Source organism: Daktulosphaira vitifoliae, unplaced genomic scaffold (assembly GCF_025091365.1).
Source record: "Daktulosphaira vitifoliae isolate Bord-2020 unplaced genomic scaffold, ASM2509136v1 Scaffold_4, whole genome shotgun sequence".
NCBI lineage: Eukaryota > Metazoa > Arthropoda > Insecta > Hemiptera > Phylloxeridae > Daktulosphaira > Daktulosphaira vitifoliae.
Genome location: NW_026099575.1, coordinates 15,980,984 through 16,004,630, shown reverse-complemented (window position 1 = coordinate 16,004,630; position 23,647 = coordinate 15,980,984). Strand labels below are relative to the sequence as shown.

Genomic DNA, 23,647 nt, shown 5'->3' with positions numbered 1-23,647 from the left:
AAAAATATCGATCCTCAAAAAGTTCACGCACTTGTACTGTATAATAAGTAATAATTGAAAAAATATTTTGTATTAATATTTCAAAACAGTTATCATTGCTTTTCATGAAAATTTTTTCGGATGTGTAAGTGTGAATTTATAACTAACAGTGTCACTCTATTCAGGGGATGACTGTTTGCGTATCTTAATTGCTCTTTTAATTGTTTTGCTATAAAATTTAAGTATACATAAGCCAAACCTTTTAAGGATCACACCAATATAATTTTTCAAAATAAAAGAATCAAATAATAGAAAAAACATTTTCTCATAAAGAACTGTTAACTATTTAACATGATTTATATATATCCACCGTCAATTATTACTTTTACACCCACTTATACAGAAATACAAAATACGATGAATGGTACCTACATAATTCATATACATCACATAAAGTAATATGAAATTATATTCAGTATATTCTAAAATATCTGTTGTATATCATACGATTACTTTAATTAGATTATGAATTTCTACATTGATTTTTTTACAAAATCCAACATTTATATTATTGTTGACTTGATTTGATGCGGCTAAAAACAGCATTTAAATGAAATTTAATTCATTTTGTGGTGGACTATTGCTAAAATGACAACTAATGGCAAAGGGATAAAGCTAATCGAACTTTGTACATCGTCATTCATGTCGCATCCAAATATGTTGAGCTCGTGATTAATGAATGGTCCGTCTAACGTGAGCACGCGATTGCCAAGAGGAAAAGTGTCAAAATCAGCCAACTCATCCGGTGCACAGCGTAGATAAAAGTTTTTTTTACACAGGTTTTCAATTTAACTCGGCAGTAAAAATGCCGAAAGCACGTGAATTCCAAGTGTGTACAACGAATGCAACGGTAAAAAGTCTGGAATGTCGTCGATGGGTAGAGTGTTTATGTCTTTAAACAACAGAAAAAAGTTTGTCGTGTGAAAATTAACTGCAAAAAATATTGAGTTACTTTTTGTACGTTACAACGCTTTTTTTTGGTATTACAAAAAATTAGTTTAGCGATTAATTTAATTTCAATTAAAGATAAATATTATGATTTTATAGTGTTGATGTTTCCTGAAATATTTTGATAACGGGTGTAACTTTACGACCAATAGAGCACAATGATGTACTTAAAAGATAAATTGATACAGAGTCTGATAGTGAGTTTATATACTACTGTACTGATATACTGTTAGCTTAGTACACAGTTCTATATAATAAACTAAATTGCTAACTCGTGATAACGGCTGAAGCCATATGACCTTTTTGAGGATAAACATTTTTGTTGATACAGTTTGTTTACGACTTTTTTGCTCAGATAATAAAATAATTTGTACGCCATGTATAGGAAAAAAAAATATTTTGCCTCAAAAACGGCTATTTGCCAATACGTGGCAAAAACGTAAGCCAATTAACAATCTAGTTGATTATCTATAACTGTGTACTAAGCTAACAGTCTTTTCCTGTCATTAATAATCTGTATAGAATTTCATTTTCACATATACATAAGTGTGTGTTTTCGACTATTTGTCGGCAAGCGATAATAAGTCACCGCGAGTATAATGTGTGAGGGGTTCAAAGTCTGATGCGTTGCAATTGCCTATTATTTACGGTGCACGTTGCAGTAGTGCACACACAGACCCTCGGCCATAGATATAAAGCCAACGCGGATTTATTATCCAGTCGTGCACGTTTTATTGCTAATAACGCGCGACGCGATGGCCCTCCGATAGACCGGCGGAAGACTTCCCGTCGCACTCCAACTGCTTTTGTTTATGCATTTTAACGGGTGCATATCACGCGACATACACACTGGTGTTTTATGCATGGAAAGCCACCACCGTCCAGGCGTGCAGAGGCGGAGAAGAAGTTATCCATTAAAAAACGTTACCATAATTCCGAGTTGGTAGGTTTTCCCGTAAGTTATACGGCCACCCCGTGTTTGAAAAATATTATTACAAGATAACGTCTCCTAACTGGGCCCATAACTGTCAACCGATAAACAGCGTGGAAACGTTAAATTTACGCGCTGTCTTCTCGTTCTGCAGGTATAAATTTCCAACGCAATACTCGTACGTTAGAATGTACGACAATAGCTTTTACTAATGTATCAATTTGTTAAATTAACAAGACTATTTTCTAGTCCTAGTCGGCAGTCGTCAAACGACAGCTGAATCTAACAACGTCCGCTGGCGGCGTTCCATGATCATCGAAAAAGTCCTACACGTGAATGCTGTTATTTTGCCTATACGAAACACCTTGATAATTTAATTGTCTTACTTGTTCTTTGTCAGATATTGTTATGATTTACAAATTACTCTGGGAAATTGAAACGACAGCGGAAAGGCTAGTTATGAATTTTTAAAACGATTTACCGTAGAGTCGCTTTCCCAATCCATTCGTTAGGCTTGCAGAAAGGGTTGACGGAGCGCTGTCAAATTAAAGCCACACTAATCCCTCGTACGCGAGCACGTATACATCGAAATGTACAGCCATTATACATGCAAATCCCAAGCAAGAGAGACCTCGGGCAGAGATGCTTGTCCGATACGGTAATCCCGTAGACAACGAGGTGGACGGGTAAAATTGAAAATTGATTATAAGCACAAAAGCTACCATGTCGTTAGTGTGAGCTGCCATGACCCGTATGCCTTGGCAAGGCGACTTGGCCGCCGTCGACCTTTGATGATGAACAAAGGAAGCCACATTTCAGTGGCGTCAGAAGGGCGTCTTGACATTTCGTTTTTTGTCGGTGTATAATAGTAATATGTTAAGTTATCACGGATTTTTGAGCACGTCTTAAAAATCGTTCGAATTTTCTAAAAAGAACAATAGACCGGTCACAGGTTCAGCACATTATCCTTAATCGATATAGCGAGAAATTTCATTTTTGTTTATTACGTGAGGCGTTAAACGCTCGAGTTTGATGACATTACAGTCAAGTTATTTTATGATGACATAAGTTCACAGGTAGAGCGAAAACCCTAATTTTATTCGGTTTATAAGAGGTCGTAAGATAAAAACTAATAATTTTTTGTAATAAAATGTCGACTCAACCAAAATGGGATCACACAAAGGTTGTCGTGAAATTGTTTCGTTTTGAGAATGTACTCGAATAAATTTGATTGTTCATAATTTTTTCATAATGATCGAAGTTATAATAAAAGTATTCATAATGTTTAATGAGTTAAACAATCTATTTCTGGTATTAAAATGTATGATAAAATAGTACAAATTCTATACGTATTAGCTTCGATGCGAAGCTGAGAAGGTATTGGTTTTACTAAGATGTGTTTTTTTTTTTTTGTGTCTGTTACCACTTTTTCTCAGCTCTCACCGAACCGATTTCTTTCAATGATACGTCAAAAGATCACAAATCGTATCTAGTCGAAGACATTACCCTCAAAAATTGAAAAAAATTCCCTCGTTCCCCGTAAATGGGGGAAACCTCCGAAAAAATTACAAATTTAAAAATCGCTAATTTTTTCAATTTTTTCAATTTTTTTTACTTAAAAGTGCCATAACTTTTTTAAAAATGAACATATCAATATAATTCTTTTTTTTATAAATGCATGATGTCTCTACTTATCATTTGGTATATTATTTTTTATAAATCTGACTTTTTACCTGCCTACAGGGGGGGATTCAAAATGACAACTTTTTCACAAAAAATTGACTTTTTCAACTTAAATTTTGAAAGTGTTCCGGAAAGTCTGACACTTTTATATATATATTAAATTAAAGCTAATGTAATCTACTTTATTATGTAAAAAAAAAATTTCGGACTTTATTTTGTCTTCACGGTGAAAATGGCTACCAAATGCTATTATTGTGTGAAAATTCTCAATTTTATTTTTTACATTTTTAACTTTATAATGCTATAACTTATTGAAAAGTGTATTGATCAATATAATTTTTTTATGGGAAATACTATTTTTTAATAATCCCTTTTTCATTCGACATACTTTATCTTAATCAGGATATTAATAAGGAACTAGCAGTTTATGAAGCTTTTGGAATAATCCACCAATTTTTTAAAATTAAACACTATCTAATGATTTGCATCGAAGCGTTTATTTTTGATAGTGATTTTAATCACTGTCAGATATCATTATACTTGATCCAACTATGCCACGTCACCACTGTGCCGCGACCACCCTGTGCTGGGTTTTTAATATTACTTTTGTTAATATACTAGTTTATTATCCAAATAAAAATGGAATTTGAAAAAAGTAAAATTTTCAATAATTTTTATTGTAAAAAATATTTTGTGTTATATAAAATATTTTATTTCCAAGATACTATGAAAACATTCTAAAATACACCTGTATCGAATGACTTACGCTTTAAATATAATACAATTAAACATTAACTCGGACTTCGAGGATATTTTTTTGTTATAGTGATATTCTGTTAAAAACAGTTTTTAATGTTTTACATAATGTAGCTGAAATAATATCTTTTATCCAAAGTCAAATGAATTATTTATTACATTAGTTGTGTTGTAGTATCTATACATTACCGTGACTGCTGTATAGATCACAATATTTTATTGTTTCTATATTTACAAGATCAGATAAAAATTGTTGAAGAACAGCTGTAGTTCCTAAGCATGTTACTTTAATTTTTCAAGGTAAATAGAAAGAGCAATAGAATTCCATAAGTTTTTTCTTTCGTATGTCAATCGCAATTTCGTTTTTGATATATAAGTTGGCGTCCACTTATGAACACGTACAACATAGTAACCACGGTAACAGAGTAAATCAAACCAGAGACATAAGAGCAAACATGAAACTTCCGAGTTTTATCCAAGAGCCGATTGATTCTCCTTGGAAGCGATTTTTGTGACTGAATGTCTTACTTAATCCACCGAAATCACGAGGAATGTCCTTAAATTGGGGAAAAGAACTCAAGTAGTGAAAGGTGAATGTAAGAGAGGTTTTTTTTTGTTTTCGAATGAATAATATTATGTTAATATAAAATACCCTAAAATAAAATCAGAAGGGTGAGAGTTGAAAAAGAAAACTAATAATAAATTCATGTTGTTGCACCACAGATTAAGACGTGGTGGTGAAAAAAGAAATGAATTATAATTTCAAAATAAACTGAAGTATACCATTAGCTACAGATTTTTGTTGATATTTTATATAAATAAAGAATTATGGTTGAATTATTAATTGGTAACTAATGGAAAAATAACACCAACGGTTTAAAATTATAATTTTCCTTGGGAAATTTTTCGTACACAATATTTATGAAATGATATTCCAAAATAAACTGTTGAATACAACCTTACTACCTTGTTAATGGCAATAAAGTATTACCTTTATAAAAACTTACTCCAGAAATTAGTTTGAGAATGTTTTACAATAAAGACACCAAACATTAGTTGGAATAAAAAATAAGACTATTATTTTAGCTACACATAATCTATGTTGTAAGTGTTTTTTAAGACCCAAAAACATTTTGACACACATGCGTTTTTACAGCGACGAGTAAGAAGAGGGTTAACGTCAAAATGTGCACACGTGAAATGGTGATAATTTCTCTGTTCAAGCGTATCACGACAACTACATCATTTTCCACTCGCCTAAACGATACGCATAAATCTCAAAACGTTTAAAAATAAACGACATTAAACTACTTTTTTTTAAACCTCTGGACGAAAAAAAATGTAGTCCCGACTGGTGAGCAATGTAATGTACTCGTCGTTCAATCAGCACTTTAGGTAAGGCATGTGTTAATGAGCAGTGAAAAATGCAACTCGATTACCCAAATTCTAACAGAATATTTTACATGTTTTTCTGAAAGATAGACAAAATTATAATGTTGACGACGAGCCAACTAGTTAAGCCATTTCTAACGCCTAGGTATTATAAAAAAAACATTCTTCCTAAATGGAGCAAATAAATCTCTTTTTACATTAAACAGGGAAAAACGTAGCGTGCGATTAGGTTTTTAATCAAATAAAAAATTCCACATTTTAGTATTTTTCTTTCTTGAAGAAACATTTTACTAAAGTCTACATTTAACAACATTTCGAACAGAAACCAAATTTATCGAAAATACAAAAAATAATATAAATTGACTAGAAAATAAATCTTTTCTCTTTTAGATATTTCAAATTTCAGTAGATCTGTGCATTTTTGTTAAAATTTTTTTTTTAGAAATCTTTGATATTATTTTCTTCGTGCGTTAATAATTTCATAAATTACATTTAAATTATTAAAATATTTTTACTTTCAAAGAATTTTCAAAATATTAATTAATATTATCTATACACCTAACATCGAATGTATTAATGCTAAGTAAATTTACCGAATTTACTAAAGGAAAAAATTTAATATTTTCTTCTGGGCGTATTTTTTAAACTACTATAAAAAAACCAATACTTAATAAATATTTTAGGAATAATATATCACTAGTTTTATAAATTATAAATATTTTGGTTCAAATGAAAATTGTTTATAAAAGTTGCACCTATCGTTTTTCACACTAAAATAAAATAATTCATTTAGTTTTGTCATGTAGCAACAAACTAGAATTACAAATAATTAAATAATGTTATCTAATTAGACAATACTAATTTGATCATACTGACATTTAATTGTATGGTCGTCCACAATGACAGCCGAGTGCTTGGGCGAGTGATGCGCGAGTGTCTTAGTCCGTACGGCAGCGAGATACGGCGGCCGGCACGTAACTGAATGTGTTTGGCCGTCGAGTCAAGAGCATGCGACACAAAGCACACGATGCGCACACGTGACCCAGTACACTACATTCTTTCCAAAATAACTGCAGTGAACCCTTTCTATTTACTTTTTCTCTACCCTTTCATATCATTTATAAAATTATGTTCATCGCGTTTTGTACAGGTAAACGACAGTTTTGTTTCTTCTGTCACATTAAATTTGATCCCCTTTTTGTTATTTTGTTTTTTAATTTGTTCATGCGCTTTCTCGAATATAGAATCGCATTCGAAAGTTCATCGAACATAAGATGTAAGTTTAATGTATTTTGCTTGCAGATTACAAGTCACATTAGTAATTAATGCCATGTTAGAATTTCTGATTACGACATAATCTTTGAAAAGCTTAAAATATTTAATTATTTACGCCAGAAAGACATTAGTTAATGCTTAATGACCCAATAAAGTACTCATGCATGTGTAATGAAAAGTTAGTTTTACTATTGATATTGAATACAAGTGTTACAATCTAACAAATTTATCAACAAATGTGTTTTGAATTGTTACATGTATAAACGTAAACCCTTTTTATCATGTGATTTATGAATTAATTATTACCTATACTACGATAAATCTGCTAAAAGCACAAATAACAGACACATCTCTCAAACCATTAAGTCTGAGCGTAGAGATCGCTGAAATCGGATATATTCAAAAAAATGAATAAGACAAACTCGTGAATTTTTAAAGAAAGCACTTTGGCTTAAAAACATATTGAGAAAACATATTTAAACACATTTTCGAGACTATAAAATCTCTTTTAAATTTAAAGCATTTTTGAACAACTGAATATCCGATTCTAATTTAGAATTCTTAAGAGATTATTGTGAAGTCGACTCTGAATAAATGAGACGGAAAACAAAACTCGTTGCTTTTCTAGATGCGGACATTCCAAGCAGATTAGTTTGACGCGTCTTTTAATGAACATTTTCATTCCTTGCATATTGTTACAGGTGGTTTATAAATATTTTCAAAAAACTCTTCCAAGTTCAAACATATATTTATTACGTAGTTATTAACTTTGAAATGACAGCGGAATTATAAACGATATTTGTACAAGCATTAGATATTTTAATTATGACCCTAAAAGTATATGTGATTTTAATATTTATAACTAGATAATACATTAAATTAACTAGAAGTTTCATTAAGAATTGTTTTTAATTAATTTCTGTACACCTCACGATTTCAATAAGATTTTTTAACACTAAACATTCTATTTTGTAAATTTATTCAGCAACACAAATTAATTACAAGTTGCTTGTTGATTTTAGTGAATCGGGTTCGAATAGCTACAATAGTATAATGTACTGTGATATGCTATCTTCCTTAACAAAAACAATCTAAAGTTGACGTGTCGAAAGCTGCATTAGCCCCACAGGTATAAATCATAAGGACAAGCCCGTTAAATTCGAACTCTATATGGCAGCGACCCAGGAAATCCGTTCTAATGTTTATTATATATAAAGGACTAAATGTAAATTAAACATCGAACGTCGAAATGAACAGCATTGTTATAGGCCTTGTTCACACCACCTCCGCTCTAACACTCGTTGTCGTATAACAATTAAGTAAATCCCTGACGGTGCTCTCATCCCTTCCAACGTTAGTAAGATAATGTCAACAACCTCCATAACCGGGATATCTCCTGTGCGTAATTAACACACCAAGTCTTAAGTCAATAATATATTATGGCATGCACTCCCATAGCCATACTACAGTAGGGCTCTTCTATCGTAGATGGTTTTTTCGTTTGGGCTTCGAAAAAGAACAAGTAAAAAGTATTTAATTAGTAAGTTTAATATACGGGCAGATAATTTTATCCAGCAACTTTTGAATCACAAAGAATTATCGTTTAACGATTGGATGAAATTGTTGATGACAACCAAATGTATGAGTTCGTGCAAATGTTGATGCCAATCGTTATAATGGTAGACGATGAGTGATGGCCAAGTATTAACAATATAATCGATAGCTTAATAAATCTGCATTCGATTGTTTGCAAGTAAAGTTATTTATGTATTTTGATAAATCAAACTGCGCTAAAAACGTATCGGACAGATAGTCGGGAGGGATATGAAACATGTTGAAGGAGAGAGATTGCTATGATTATATATTATTAGCTGAGACTCAATTTTAAATTGCATTATGATAAACGCGAATATGTCGACTACACATTTTCGGGGAGGGATAACTACACGTGTATTCAATTTTTTTTTATTTTTACTTGCGCTTCATAATAACACACGTTAATTTGATCGAGGTCCTGTGATTAACGACGTCTTTGCACTTGTCAGAGGCACACGCGACACACTCTGACAAATGATGAAACTTTTGCAATGCGCGCACTGCAACCGAGAGAAAAAGAAATAATAATATGTGCATTACTCCGACGGAGTTGCATTTCTTGTACTCGCCTAAAATAACCAACCCCTCTTGAAAAAAAATCTCGATTCAACTCACAATATCTTTCACTACATTCACTATAGTTAAGATATCCAAAACGAACAAAAATACATTCACTAAAGTTTTTGAAGGGCTGCTCAATACAAAAGCGTTTGCAATAACGATCAAACATATTGTGAGTTCGGTAAAAATTCCAACGTGAAGTTGGACAAATTATTTTTTTGTCTTTCCGTCACCAGAATTCTATTAAGTGTGAACATTTCGTCTTACTATCGTTTTGGGCTATTTGATGCGTTAGTGATGAAATTATAAACGCCATAGTGGTTGCCATCAGATTATTATTTCATTTATACTATTTTATCATTATCGTCAACGTTTAATAAAAGAAAAAATGTTAGCATAATTCACTTTCTGCATAATTATCATTAGAAGTTTTAACGAGTTATTAAATTTTCCTAACCAACGTTAATAATACGATATGGAACATATTTTAACAGTCAGTATGTGATGATGAACATTGCAGTATGACTTGTAATCACACTCGTAGAAATTTTATTTACTCTAATAAAGTTTTTAGATCCCAAAATTTTAATAATCTCCGGAGCGTTAAAATTCGAGTTTTTAAGTACTACACGCAGTATAAACTCGTCTTGTACGTATTTAAGCATATTATTTCCCGAGGGAGCCAAGAACTCAGCACAGCGTTTCTATTTCGTGTTCTTTATTACAGTCCCGAAACAGTATCGTCTCTCATTCTTAGGTGTTATTATTCTTGTAAAAACAACTGGGTTAATTTTCGGGGTCAACATTTTCGGAACTATTGTTTCCACCGAAAAACTCATTTTGTTGCAAGTGGAACAATACAGAGGGACGTTAATATAATAAAATATCGTATAAAAATACACATACATGCGCACATATATATATATATTATATATTTCCAACACAATTTTAGCCAATATTGAACCGAACCCATAAAATAAACAGCATAAACCTTTTTCCTATTGTAAGCCGTGCGATGCCATATTTTAACAGAAAGTATTTTTAACAAAACACATACTTTTGACCACAAAAGTCGGGCGCAGGTTAAAACGATGCGAATTTACGGGCTTTACCTTCCAAAATCGGTGGTTTACCGGGGATTCGGAATTGATCGAAAAAGAAATAGGAATTCCTACCGTAAACAGCCTTAATGAAATTGGCTTGTTTATTAGCAGATTTCTTCCAAAACCGCTCTCGTGCACTAACACACATACTGACACGTGGGCGTTGGCAATGATTATACCAGCTGAGAAGACGTCGTACTATTTATGCTCTTTGCCGTCATTGTAATCCCATCCGAATCGAATCTCTTTATCGGTCAAGCGCAAGGAATATCAAACTTGAGGGTTCGTTGTTCGGAGAATACTGATGGGTTGAGATTTCCTTGGACACGACCAGTCGTAAAGCCAAAACAATGGTCACTAAGAAATCCCCGCGTGTTATATTTACTAGATTTGTCTATTACCTTTTTACTTTGGCCAAAACGTGTAACTTTTTATTCAACAGTTCTCTTTTTATTATACTATCAAAAACCAAATCTTAAACAAAAAAAAACCTTTTTACTGAATTATATACTGCATAACCATTTAACAGACTTAAAAAGTACATACGTGAAGCTTTCTAATTGATTGAAAACTACGTTAACTAACACTATATGCTTCAAACGTATTTTACTACATCACGTAAAACAAGGGAAAATACACCAAAGCTAGAAAAATTTAATAATTTTTTTAAAAAAAAATTTTATTGAGCCATATGTATTAAGTTTTAATGATAAAAAAATTAATTTTAACATTAAACCTTTTTTATTTAAATAGAATTTTACTATTTTTGAAATAGGGTTTTTGAATTTTTTAAATTTTTCGAATATCTACAAAAGCTTTCTAGAAATAATTAATACTATTAATTGATTAACACAAATTTTGATTTCTATAACAAAAAAAGATATAAATTAACACAATGGGAACAATTTTATTGTCTTTTTTTATTTAACAAGAAGTCATTTTCTTCCAAGAGTCTTAAGTACAAATGTTATTTCAAAAACAATTTACTTATTTATGACTTTGAATAAAAGTTTTCGTATTTTAAAAGGATATATCGTCCAACTTTGGTTTTATGTTGGCGATAAAAAAATAGGACAAAAGAGATGCCTATTACGCGTAAATTTCATCTTAGTATTATCGTTTTCAATGATTTTTCCATAGTGTTTTTTGATATGAAGTTAACAGAGAAAATACTCGCCCGAGACAATGGCACTACGCATCGCGTACTGTGAGTTACAATTATCTGTCATAAATTTGAAATATTTTCGCTCTCCTTCTCACCATCGTAAAACCTCACTAAAAAACACATAACATTTACGTTGCTTATGTTAAGTTGGCATCTGTTTCCTGTAGTAAACAATTTGATAATATAAAATATATAGTACACATATAAAATATGTGTTACTTATATTTGCTATTTCAGGTTTTTTTTTATTTCATTGTCCCAAAGTACATATTATTGGCTCATTCTTATTTGAAAAAAATAGCAAGCAGCACGGCAACGATCATTTCCGTACAATTTTCCACCCTATGGAGGGTCATAATAGCCGATGGCTACCTCATGAAACTCGTATTTTGCTTAATGTTGTTTCTTATCCAAAAATCCCCACGCTGTCAGAGATTTGCTTAAACCTACCATTTCATTTCCACACGAGACACACTGTGATTTTATCGCACTTACAGAACACACCATTGCCTTTGACGACATCGTGGACCCTACACTCTCTCGACATTGAACATATTATTATGATCTGACCATCCGGCTTGGATATTTTCTTATCACTTGTCCGAACATTTAGATTTTCAGCACGAACGCTTACACTAAAAATGCTATTTACTAGGATTTTTCATTTTCTCTCTGTAAAACGCATTTCTGAGATAAGATTTTATAGTTTGGTTTCCTTTGAAATGGCTATATTTGATATTCCTGCGCTGTTGTTACAGTTCACCACTGATGAGCCGTCTTTATCTTTAATCAATATTATGTAGCAGTTACTTTTTATTCAATTAATATTTTTTAATTTAAAAAGTCCAGTTTTGAATTTTTAAGGCAAATAAGTAAATAATATCAAAATGGTTTAGGTTATTTTATTTATTTTACTAGAAAGAATAGTTTCAAAGGTTTTAAGTCGTTATTTTAAACTCATTATTCAAGAGAAAAATTGTTTTCGACTAATGGGACAATCAAAATACTACCGAAGCATGTTAAGCTTATTTTTGAGGCGTTTATTTTATCAAAGTTTTTTATAAATAGATATAATCAAAAATGATTAAATATCACGCAAAAAGAAAATTTGTTTTTATATTTAATTTTTTATTAACAAATATCAGTAAACTTATTTATTTTACTTTTATTTACATTCATTATTTAATAGTTTATTATATAGTGTTTGAAAAGTACCGCAAATTGAATGACAATTTATATTTTAATAATTGAATGGAAAGTATGTATTATATTATAAAACTTAACCGTTAAATAATTACTTAATTAACGTGCGGTCTATTCAATCAATTGCAGTACAAGTGATTACTATATTCAACAACTTTGATATAAATAAATTCAAATCAATTCTCAAACATATAATAAATGCACACTTATTCATTGATATAGACAAATACAACGGAAAACACTTCACAGGAATAAAATTGGATGAGTACTTTGTTTGCTAATCAAAACATATTCTAATATTGAACTACAAAAAAAAAATTGTTTAATTATTGTGAATTGTTTAAACATCATAAAACATCATATACTACGAACTAAAAAAAAAAACCCATAATTCATCTTAATGTTCAATCATACCTCTGAGTTAAATATATATATTCATTGTTTTATAATTGTGAAGTAGTATGACATCTACTCACTTGATAATCAATACGAAATTGTGGTAGGATAATAAAAAACTGAGAGTGATAACTTCACGGTTTAAATTTAACGAACAGTAAATATTAAAATAGGTATAGAAGCTTGCAAAAGAATAGGATAAAGTTATCACTGGAGAATTCCACCTAGAACACAAAATGCAGTAACAATAGCCTTCTCCTTTTGTCGTTGGTCGCCGCTGGCGATTGGAAATACGCCGTTTGAATTTCAACACAAATGTCTCCCACCCTTTACTATTGCTATTCAGGTCGTTAAAAAGTCTCTTTTTTTTCTCTTGCGTGCCCGGTGCAGTGCAGGTGGAACTCATGTCATATGAAATGGCCGCACGCGAGTTACAATATACTGATTTTCTTCAATCGTTTTCCCCCTTTTTTTCTTTGGCCCTTTTGTTAGAACAATATTGCTACGGCGTTCACTAAACGGCAAAGAAGAATAACATCGCAGACCAATTATCGTAACATTTTTTATTGCAGTAAATTAATATTTAATCCTGAAAAACGTGGCACTTGCAAATGTAACAATTATTTTTCTCTTTTGATTCATGTTAATAGATATTTTAAATTACTTAATGATCAACATACAAACTTTAGATCTATACATTTTTTGATAGTGACTTGTTTTAGAATTTCTTTTTATATTATAATTCAGTTTATGTGTCCTATAGGAAACTTACTCGTTGCATGTTGCTATATAGTTTCATTAGAATGGCGTCAAACGCAAAACATTGGCAGTTAATATTAATGTTTGTGAGACCAAGTATAAAATAAACACTGTGTGTTATTTTATTGCATAGTTAACCCTCTGACGCCCTATAAAATGATATAATCTGCTACATTATAAATGATTAAATAGTTGTTTACAGAGAAGTTATTTTATTTTAGTGACCGACCAAATGCATTTGATTCAATAACAACCCCGTTAAATCACCTTTTAATGTATTTTAATGGTATTATTCATGACTTCTACAGTACAAGAATTACTGTACATGTTTCTTTCGAGTTTCAATTACTGTTTATCACGTATTAATAGCTTGTTCTAACCATTTTTTTCTTTTAATTGTACTTTCAGCTCGAACCGTCGAATAAAACATAAATTTATTTATACAAAAAATTATATCATTCGTTAGTGTAGACTGAAATCAAATGAACACGGACTTCATAGTTTGGGCACTGGTAGAGTTCTCTGGTAGTTGAACAGGTGTATTTTAGTTTTGTTTTGTCGAAGTAATGCAGTGGAAATCAAAGCGGATAAGTTAAGTATAATAAGATTGAATAGTCTTTTCACGGCCATAAGATTCAAGAAAATAATTCAGATTTTTTTCCCTATTTTGAGAAACAAAAGAAAAAAAAATATTTTGTTTTATTGTGAAGGGAGCTTTAATAGCGATAGCAGAAACTGTAGCATGGCGTCAATGTCGTAAATAAGATGCCCGCGGGGCCTCGTGATAGAAATAATAATAACAACGTGTTTGCCGCCAACACATATCCCTCTCGTTTTGATTCCATTGCAGTTATACGCTTCTCTGCCATCACATATATGACACGCATAAGACGGACTCGATGGTGTCACGCAATATAATATCATACACAAACACACGCGAAACTACCCTGTAGTCTTGTGGGAATATAACCGTACGCACACTTATACACACGTCGTCCCGTTCTCCTATCTCTTCTCCTTCGGGAATAAAGAGTGCACCGGTGACAATTTTCCGAGTATGCATGCTCTGGAAAACCGTGTAGAGCAACCCGTAGGCGTTTCGGCGCATCTTGTAGGATATCGAAAGCTATGCGTCAAACACTCGTTTGTATCGCCTCTTGAGTAATAATATTATGTAAGAAAAACTTGCCTGGAAATTTTTTCATTTTCCTGATATTCGCTTCTCCGTACAATATTTATAATATAATATAAAACGTATGGTAAAACGTGCTCAGAATGTTACAGAAAAGTGGTGGTTTTAGTTTTAACCAAATGGCTTGTACAAGCAGCTTGTCCGATCGTTTGCAGTTGCCGCCGAAAAGCTAAAATATTTATTGAATTCTCACAATAGGTCTTGTTTTATATCACTTAATATTGGTATACAATATTTCTATAAAAAATTTTTCTGCTAAGAATGATTTTAAATTAATAATGTCTAACCAAAACAACTATAGCCCGTCGATACTTTCACCGTAGAAATGACGTTATATACAAGCAAATTTCTATAACTAACATTTATAGTGCGTGTATAATTTATTATTATTGACTTTTTAATACATTAATGTTTTAAATCAATCGGAATACAACCCAAAATATTTATTCTGATCCAACACAGATGTTGATGTTCTTCATGCGACTTATAAAAATATGCTTAAAAGTTTGAATTGCTAGAGACCCGCGTAATCCTTTTTGAATTATTATAGTCTGGGGACTCGTAAGGTACACTGTGGTGTGATCATTCAATACAAAGTCGCTGTATGATTTCGTCGTGATACGCGGTCAACAAATTTAATACCAGTTACAATGTATTACATAAAAAACTGAAGTTTCATTTTTTCTTTCAATTTAAAAGTACATCTTTTGACCCAAAACAGAATGATATTTTTGCAAAATGTAATATATTCATCCCACATAGTCATACATGAATCCCAGTTGCTACGAGACAAACACACATGCACGTCAGTCCATACAAATGAGATAATCAATAACAAATATAAAAGGATCCGACAAATTATAAATTCCTATGAAGCTAAAAAGTTGTTAAGTAAAAGTTCGCTATCGTATATTAGGTTCTGTTTTGTTATTTTACTCACGTCTTTTCTTTAAGTTATCAAAGTAAAATATTACATAATTTAAAAAATGATTTGTAGCAAAAATTATATGTGAATACTATGAAAATTGATTATAAAAATAGTTTTCTGAGTTAATATATGTTTGAAATTCATTGAAGTTATGTGAAATGGTTTTACAATATTTAATTCTATTTTTAACATAGATCCTTAGCAAGTTAAACTTATGCCAAAGTTTTTACAAAATTTGATTGTGTAAAATATACATATATATTATCGTTTAAGTTGAATGTTTTATAGATTAATTTATGTTTACCAATAATACATTTTGTTTTGTGTATAAAATATAATAATTTTTATTACGACTAAAGCCCGGATTATATTCATTTAAAACATTTTGTTAAGTTATTCTAAACACACAATGAGTCAGTAAAATTTTTTTAGAAATCGACTTGTAAAGTAACGTATTGTAGCTGAGGTTATAGTTCTGTGGGGATTAGGATAGTTTATCTTCCCTAAAACGAAAAATATTTCTACGCCACTATGTTGTACTACGAGACAGTTTCATAAACTGGTGACCCTTCAAAATGGTTTAAACAATAATTATAAATGCGTATAATTCCGGGCTCTAATTAAAACTAATCATTAAAAATATTTTATGTACCTTTGTTGTTATCGTATTACAATAGTTCTGGAATTTGCATTGATTTGATGTAGGCGTAAGACACTCTTAACGTGACTTTATCTATCGCAAAACGCTAATAGTTATTTAAGATATCTGCCTTCGTGAATATCACACTTGTTGTATTATAGTTTTATTTTCTCATATTTAAACGCCTACGCCCATTTCGGTCGAACTACTGTTTCAATGTTATCACTATAGATATAATCACTTATAATCGGATATTGCGTTATAAACCTCTATAATATTATCATCATGAATAAACAATGAACGTTCGTTAAGGCACTTTAGAGAGCTCAACCGGTTCTACTATATTCGCGTTTGTGTACACTCCATTAAGAATTATTTATGTTAAAACTTAGCTTCGTTCTTGTCAAATACTACAATAATATAACGACTATCATAAAGACGACATTTGTGAAATACAACTACTTACTTGGCCCCTAACATAACACTCTTCGGATAAAAATTTTCCATCGAAATCCTATTGAAAAAAAAAACGCATGTATTTACAATTAAAACAGCATACCTTCCACTGTCACTAGTTGTAAGCAATATAAAGTATCAATTAATGTAACGGTTTGTTTAACACTACAATATTTTCAACAAAAAAAGTTGCAAGACAAAATTTTTGTTTTTAAAATAGCTTCACAACTAACGAGAAAACTATAACACCAATGTGCCAGTTACTACAGTAAGTTACACAAGAGATGAGGTGGAAACGCTAACGAGAAAATCATTGTCGATCGGGGAGCAAGACGAATAATGTTCTGGGAGATTTTCGAGGCAATCCTGTCATGGCGTGACAACAAGTCGACGTTGAAAACAATTATTATTACCAAATAACACCGTGGAGTGTTTACTGAACGTAGTGCAATTATTTTTACACATAATTTGAACGGTTATACAAATTTATGTCAAGTAAGTTAGAACAATCAAGTATTTTTGCAGATAATTTACCAGATGATACGCATAAAAGCCCTCTTTCAAATTTATGCACAGCCTTTAAATTCTATCGAATGACATTCGTGTATCTTTGCCACATAAAACTGTCTAGTGATATCGTGATACGACAATGTAATTACAACTTTTTTTTTTTGCATTTACAAAACAATTGTGAATAGAAAATTACACGAAACAACAAAATAGCAATTATCTTTTTATCCCTTTGGTCTTGAGCTAATTTTTTTTTTTTTTTTAATTACACCATCTGCAATGCAATGATTTTTGTATTTTCTAAAACAGTTTTACGAAAAAAGAACTCTCCCCCTGGTAACGATGGTTTTTTTCGGCTTCTGAGATGTACATAAGCCTTTTTGTTTTCCCTGGTGGACAGTTTTGTTGTAAACCAGATTTGCGTATAAATTGCTTTTCCCGCAAAGTAATAGCAAACGCACCTTTTGTACGTTGATAATAATAATTCTTAAGTAACAAGTCTAATTGCTCACAAATATACTGATAGAGTAGAAAGCCATTAGCTCGGTAGACGTTCCGCTTGAAAATACAGCAAATTCAAGAAACTACAGAGTTTGTATAATACTTATATAGTAAATAAGATCATATTGTTCCAACGTTTGCATTTAATAATTATATTAATCGCAACGGTCATGTCCAATCCGTCCGCACCCCAAAAATAGTCGAACAAAGATCACGAGGAGTATACCGCTGACAGAGCGTACTGGGGAATAATTTATGATTTACATAGACATTTACTAGCCATCTACTGTTTACACGCCGAGCATTAAAGAAATGAACGTGTAATGGTCTGTCGCGATAAAACAAATAAAAATGGATTTATGCCCTCCAAGTAACTACACTGTAGACCTCCCTTAGCTGTGCTGCTGAAATGATTATGACTTTAGAAATTTACTGACACAAAATAAGCTAGAAAATAATCTATAGGTGTCAGTCCTGTAGCGTATAAATGTGTTTTATTAAAATTTAAATAACACCTCTGCGCGTAATATAAACAAGTATAACTAAAAAGTATTCAACATATTTTACTTTTATTTTAATTTAAATATTTTCTAAAAATCGCCCATCCCCTAATATTAGTAAAACGTTTAACACATTAAAAAAATTACCAGTAATTTTAACTCAAAAATGCTTAATAATATTTTTTGGTTGTAGTCGAATTGGAAAAACTTATGGAATCTTTAAGTTATTTAGGACAGCTAAACACATCTACTTATTATTTAGATAAACTTCGAACAGTTAAGCCATACATCATCATTTGTTGTACATAATTTATAGTTTCAGAAACATTTTGAAAAAAGTTTGAAAACTCCATTCATCGATTAATTTTATTTGCCCCCTTTATATTTTAGATGTTTTAATCTTAACACTTGAAACAATTTGAAGTTTAGATAGAACGTTTGAACTACTTAGTTCAATTCTCTATGCGTTAATAAATCCATTAAGACAAAAAGAATTTAACGTATTTTTTAATCTGTTGTATCGAAACAACCGATTAAAAAAAGTATTTTCGAGTTTTTTTTTTTTTTTTTGAGCTCGTTCCAAGTGAATAATATTAATTAATGTTCCCGAAAACGATTTTATTGAAGTTAAAATAAACTATCAGTTGTGTATGTTACGAAGAGAAAAAAGAAGAAGTTAAGGCCAGATTTTTAACACGAATTAATAAAATTGTGTTAGTATTTATAATGTGGATCACATATACATTAGTCGAACATCTTATAATATACGCTAAGCGTTTACCTACCTGTTGTTTTTTAGTGGCAGGTACATAGTGTAAAATACACGGACAGTCGACATGAAAACATGGAAAAAAGCTATTATTAATGAACTCTTGTGGACATCTGTTTATAAAAGGTGTGATTGATGACTTACACAGGCAATAATAAAAATCTGTAGATGAACAATGTATTTGCACATAAAACATTGAAATATAATTAGATGTTAAGAAAATAGAATTCTCATATAACAATACAATATAGAAAACAGCTGGAAAGGTATTTTTTTTGATGTTCAAAAAAATAGCTTTATTAATATTAAGTACAACATTTACCTAATTGTTACCTTAAGCTGTAAATCGAATTAATGAACTTAAATACAGAAGAGTTTTATAATTAGACTGCATAATTATAAACTGAGGTAATTTACCTAATAGGACTCTATTATTGTAATTTACGTTAAGCGAGTTAATTTCAGTTAATTTGTGGCACAGGGCATCTACTAGAAATTCAAAAAAAGTAATTATGATTCATTTTATTTGAATATTACGATAAAAATAATAACTTTTTTCATAAACATAATTTCAATACAAACTTTTTATTCCTTGCATTCGTTTTTGTTTCTGTTAATTGCGCCTAAATGAGTACAGTTAAAAGTAATATTTCAATACAAAAGCCAATTATAAAAATTTAAGTGTCACCTTGTTTTTTTCTCGAAGGAAATTCGTTTAAATTTAGTAATGGTAAGTTTTAAACTACACAAACTTTTGTAACTCTTTCGGTAAATTATAGAAAAAAGATTTATAACTTCGTAGTAAAACTTTTTTTTTAATTTAATTAAAAACTGTGTTATTGTTCACTTTATATTATTGCCATCTTATGAAATACTGTCACAAATGAGTCTTTTTATTTGCTACTCTGATGTAACAATAAAGCTTTTATAAAACGGATGTGCTCTAGAAAAAAATAATAATAGTGAACGATTGTCTATTTGAGCGTCAATTCGTCCATAAAAATATACGTTAGATTGACGGCAAAAAATAATAAGTAGAATGCATTTTAGTGTAAAACAAAGACTATACTATAACTATTATATTGATACGATTGTTTAATTTTTAAGTCTATTGTTTAATACTACAACAAAAAGAATGAGCAATTTTTATTCCATCTTTAAACATATAGAATTTTTGTTAAGCTCTTAATAATAGCTACTTCATATCTACACGAATATTTAATTTTTTTTTTTTTATAGCAATTAATTGTAAGATCCACTTACACATACAGATATATAAATAAACAACATTTTTACCGCCATGAAAGTCATTCGAGTAATTAACAATTAGATATAAGTTAAAAATCATAACTCTGTATCATTTTACTAAATTATTACACGAAGTATATCTATAAAATATTTTGAAATTTATTTAAATTGTCCGACAAAACTAATCCAAAAATTGTAAATAATATTCAGTTATCTGTATTATATTAAATGAAATTTATTATAACTGTATTGAGATATATTTAAATAATAATTATTATTTAAATTATAATTTGATATGGATTATTAAACCCTGAAAATATTTTGGATTATATTACCAACAACTCATGAGAAAAATAACGTTTTTATTTGTTGCATGTTGTTATTCTGTTAAAAATGTTCGATTATAATTACATTAAAAATATTTTAAAAAAAGCAGCCGTGAATAGTTGCATGAACAACACTTCCATCTCACTAAATGATGATGGGTATTCAATAATTGACCACACGATTGTTTCACCGTAGTGTGGACTACAACTGTTGCCGCAAATGACAGAGGACCTCACAGGAAGAAACGAGCGGCATCTCCTTGTTTACTGTGTGCTGTGAACCAACATAAAAGTGGTCGTTCGGCTTATCTAGTGCATTGTGGGAAGCCCGACTGTTTCCGATTTCGTATATCTTCTGTTATTATATTTTAAAGCGTATAAGATGTTCTCTTATTTTTTACTCGCTGTTGTAACGATAAGCAACTCCCACTGAATAAAGGGCCTTCCGTCTGCGACACAGTGTTGAGACCCCTCATTGTTTCATATTTAAGCAATAACAATAACGATTTACTTTTATGGGCGCACGGATTTCGAAGTCCAAAGCTGTATCAGAAGCGCAATAACAGTCGAACGTTTCATTCGTGCAACGCCCTACCGATTAAAATTTAATTTAAGCACAAAAAAATATGCTAGAAAAACGTTCAGCGCGAAAATCGTTTAGTTAAACAGTCTGCATTTATTCTTATTTAATTTTTACGCTTTTGTTTGTTCATTTTCAACATAACTAAGATATTAAAGTCTATGACGAGTATCACTTTATTAAATGTATAAACAAAAAATATTATTTATGATCTCTTTTTTGCCGGTGTACCTTCGTGTGTGGTACAATATCGCAATAAATAAATGAACCGTGATTATTAAGATGATGAAATTTCTATGTCGAAAACATCTGGCTTTATATACATTTTTTTTTTTTTTGCTACTTTTAGTACGTTTGGAATAGACATAAGAGGATTGACCAGGTATATGCAAAAGAGTGTATCACGAATAGGCGTGAGATAGTCCACGATGATATTACAATATATCACCACAGCCGTCTCCGACTACTTATCTTACATTTTACTTAATTAATGACGGCTCGTGACCTGTTTGTAGTATTAAAGTTTTTTCTGTTTAATGAACTGTCGTCAACTGCTTACAGGTATGTGACAGGAACAGAACATTTTTTGTCACGTTGTTGGGTATGTCACATTATTGTGTACAATGTATATAATCTGAACTATAATACATACACATAACTATATTACCTAATACATATGTTACTGACATACGTATGTTAGTTATGAGGTGTTTATTTACGCGGAATATTTGACTAATTTAAAAGGACTAAAACCGTGAGACCTAGACAAATTATTTAGACGAGATTTTTCCAGCAAACACCTGTTTTGTTTGTGTAAAGTCAAACATCAGGATTATGTTCTCGGTTATTAGATTTTTATCATTTGTACTAATACTATGTTTAAATAAAAAAAATATTTATAATAAGCTCACGAGTCAATAAATTAAAAATTAAAGAAACTTATAATTTTAGAAACATTTTTGCAAAACGTTATGAATTTCTCAAATCAAAATTCTTCAAAAGTAAAAATTATTTGAATAGAACAAACAAATCTTCCATTTTTTCACGAGAACTTCATCAAATACCTTACTCGTATATCTGAGTAAAGTTTATAGTTGTATATTGCAGTTAAAAATATAATATTATATAAACACTTAATAGTTGACTCCTAATTTGCATATCATAGAATATGTGTTTGGACAAGTTTTGCGTTAAACTTCCTATGAATATTTATTAAAACTCGTGTGAGTAACTAGTATAATATGCAATAAATATTTACGTATAACTTTAAGCAATAGAATAGCTGTAATTTTATATCCAATTATTTAGCAATAATGTGCTCTATCACACTATTAAGAAGTATTATTTGCTGTATTTAAAATGAGATTAAATGATCTATCTGATTTTAACCTGTTTAATCAAGACATTTGTTTTCTAATTTTTATAACTAAGTAGTTAAAATTTTATATTGATTAAAAATATAATTTATTATCATAACATATAATTAAAAATTATTATAAATTATTCTATATGTATTTATATTTTATTTGAGTTATAAAATCTATACAATATTAATACAATAAATATAAAAGATAATAATGTATTTTTGGCATGATTGTTTTGTGAAGAAAAGCTTCCCACTGACAACATTCTTTTTGAAGTGATATTTTTTAGTAGTTGGATTTGTTTTTTAATTATTGTTTGTATAAGTAGATCTCTGCACTAATATTTTACTGAAACAATTTTTATTTAAACTATATACTAACAAATATCGTTTGATGACAAAAGTATGTACATTATTAAATGATTTAAACGAGTTAACTGTTTTGAATGTCTTATGTGATACACAGGGTACTTTTCTATTCAAATATTCTCTTTATTTTAAATTGTTGTGCAAGTATAAATACTTTGAGTATCGAAAAATATTCTATCTGTCTTTAAAATTGTCTCCCAATAGTTACTTTTTAATTTTAACAATTGATTACAAATGATAAGTGAACAAGAACAAAAGGCAGTCAACATGTTAATAAGTAATGAATAAAATATTCATTAAAAATTTTAATAGATAATTCATAGAACTACTATTTATATCACCCATACATTTGTATGTAGAATAATAATTACTATATATATTATTACAGGGTATAGTTGAATCAAATATTACTTGGGCATAATGGTTCAATAGAAATATTTACTTATAAAATTGAAAAT

At 30.3% G+C, this 23,647-nt stretch overlaps 1 protein-coding gene across 3 annotated transcripts in view; it reads right to left on the bottom strand.

Moving 5' to 3' along the window:
- LOC126906329 (kinesin-like protein CG14535) overlaps positions 1-23,647 on the bottom strand; it is a 110,428-nt gene that overhangs the window by 61,468 nt on the left and 25,313 nt on the right. Inside the window, exon 1 of one of the 3 annotated variants that reach the window (XM_050686884.1) lies at positions 6,626-6,721. The exons of the other annotated variants lie outside the window; for them this stretch is intronic. Within the exon in view, the coding sequence (XP_050542841.1) occupies positions 6,626-6,627 (2 nt within the window). The 5' untranslated portion in view covers positions 6,628-6,721. Of the gene's footprint in view, positions 1-6,625; positions 6,722-23,647 lie in introns of those variants that run through there. 3 annotated transcript variants of the gene reach the window in all.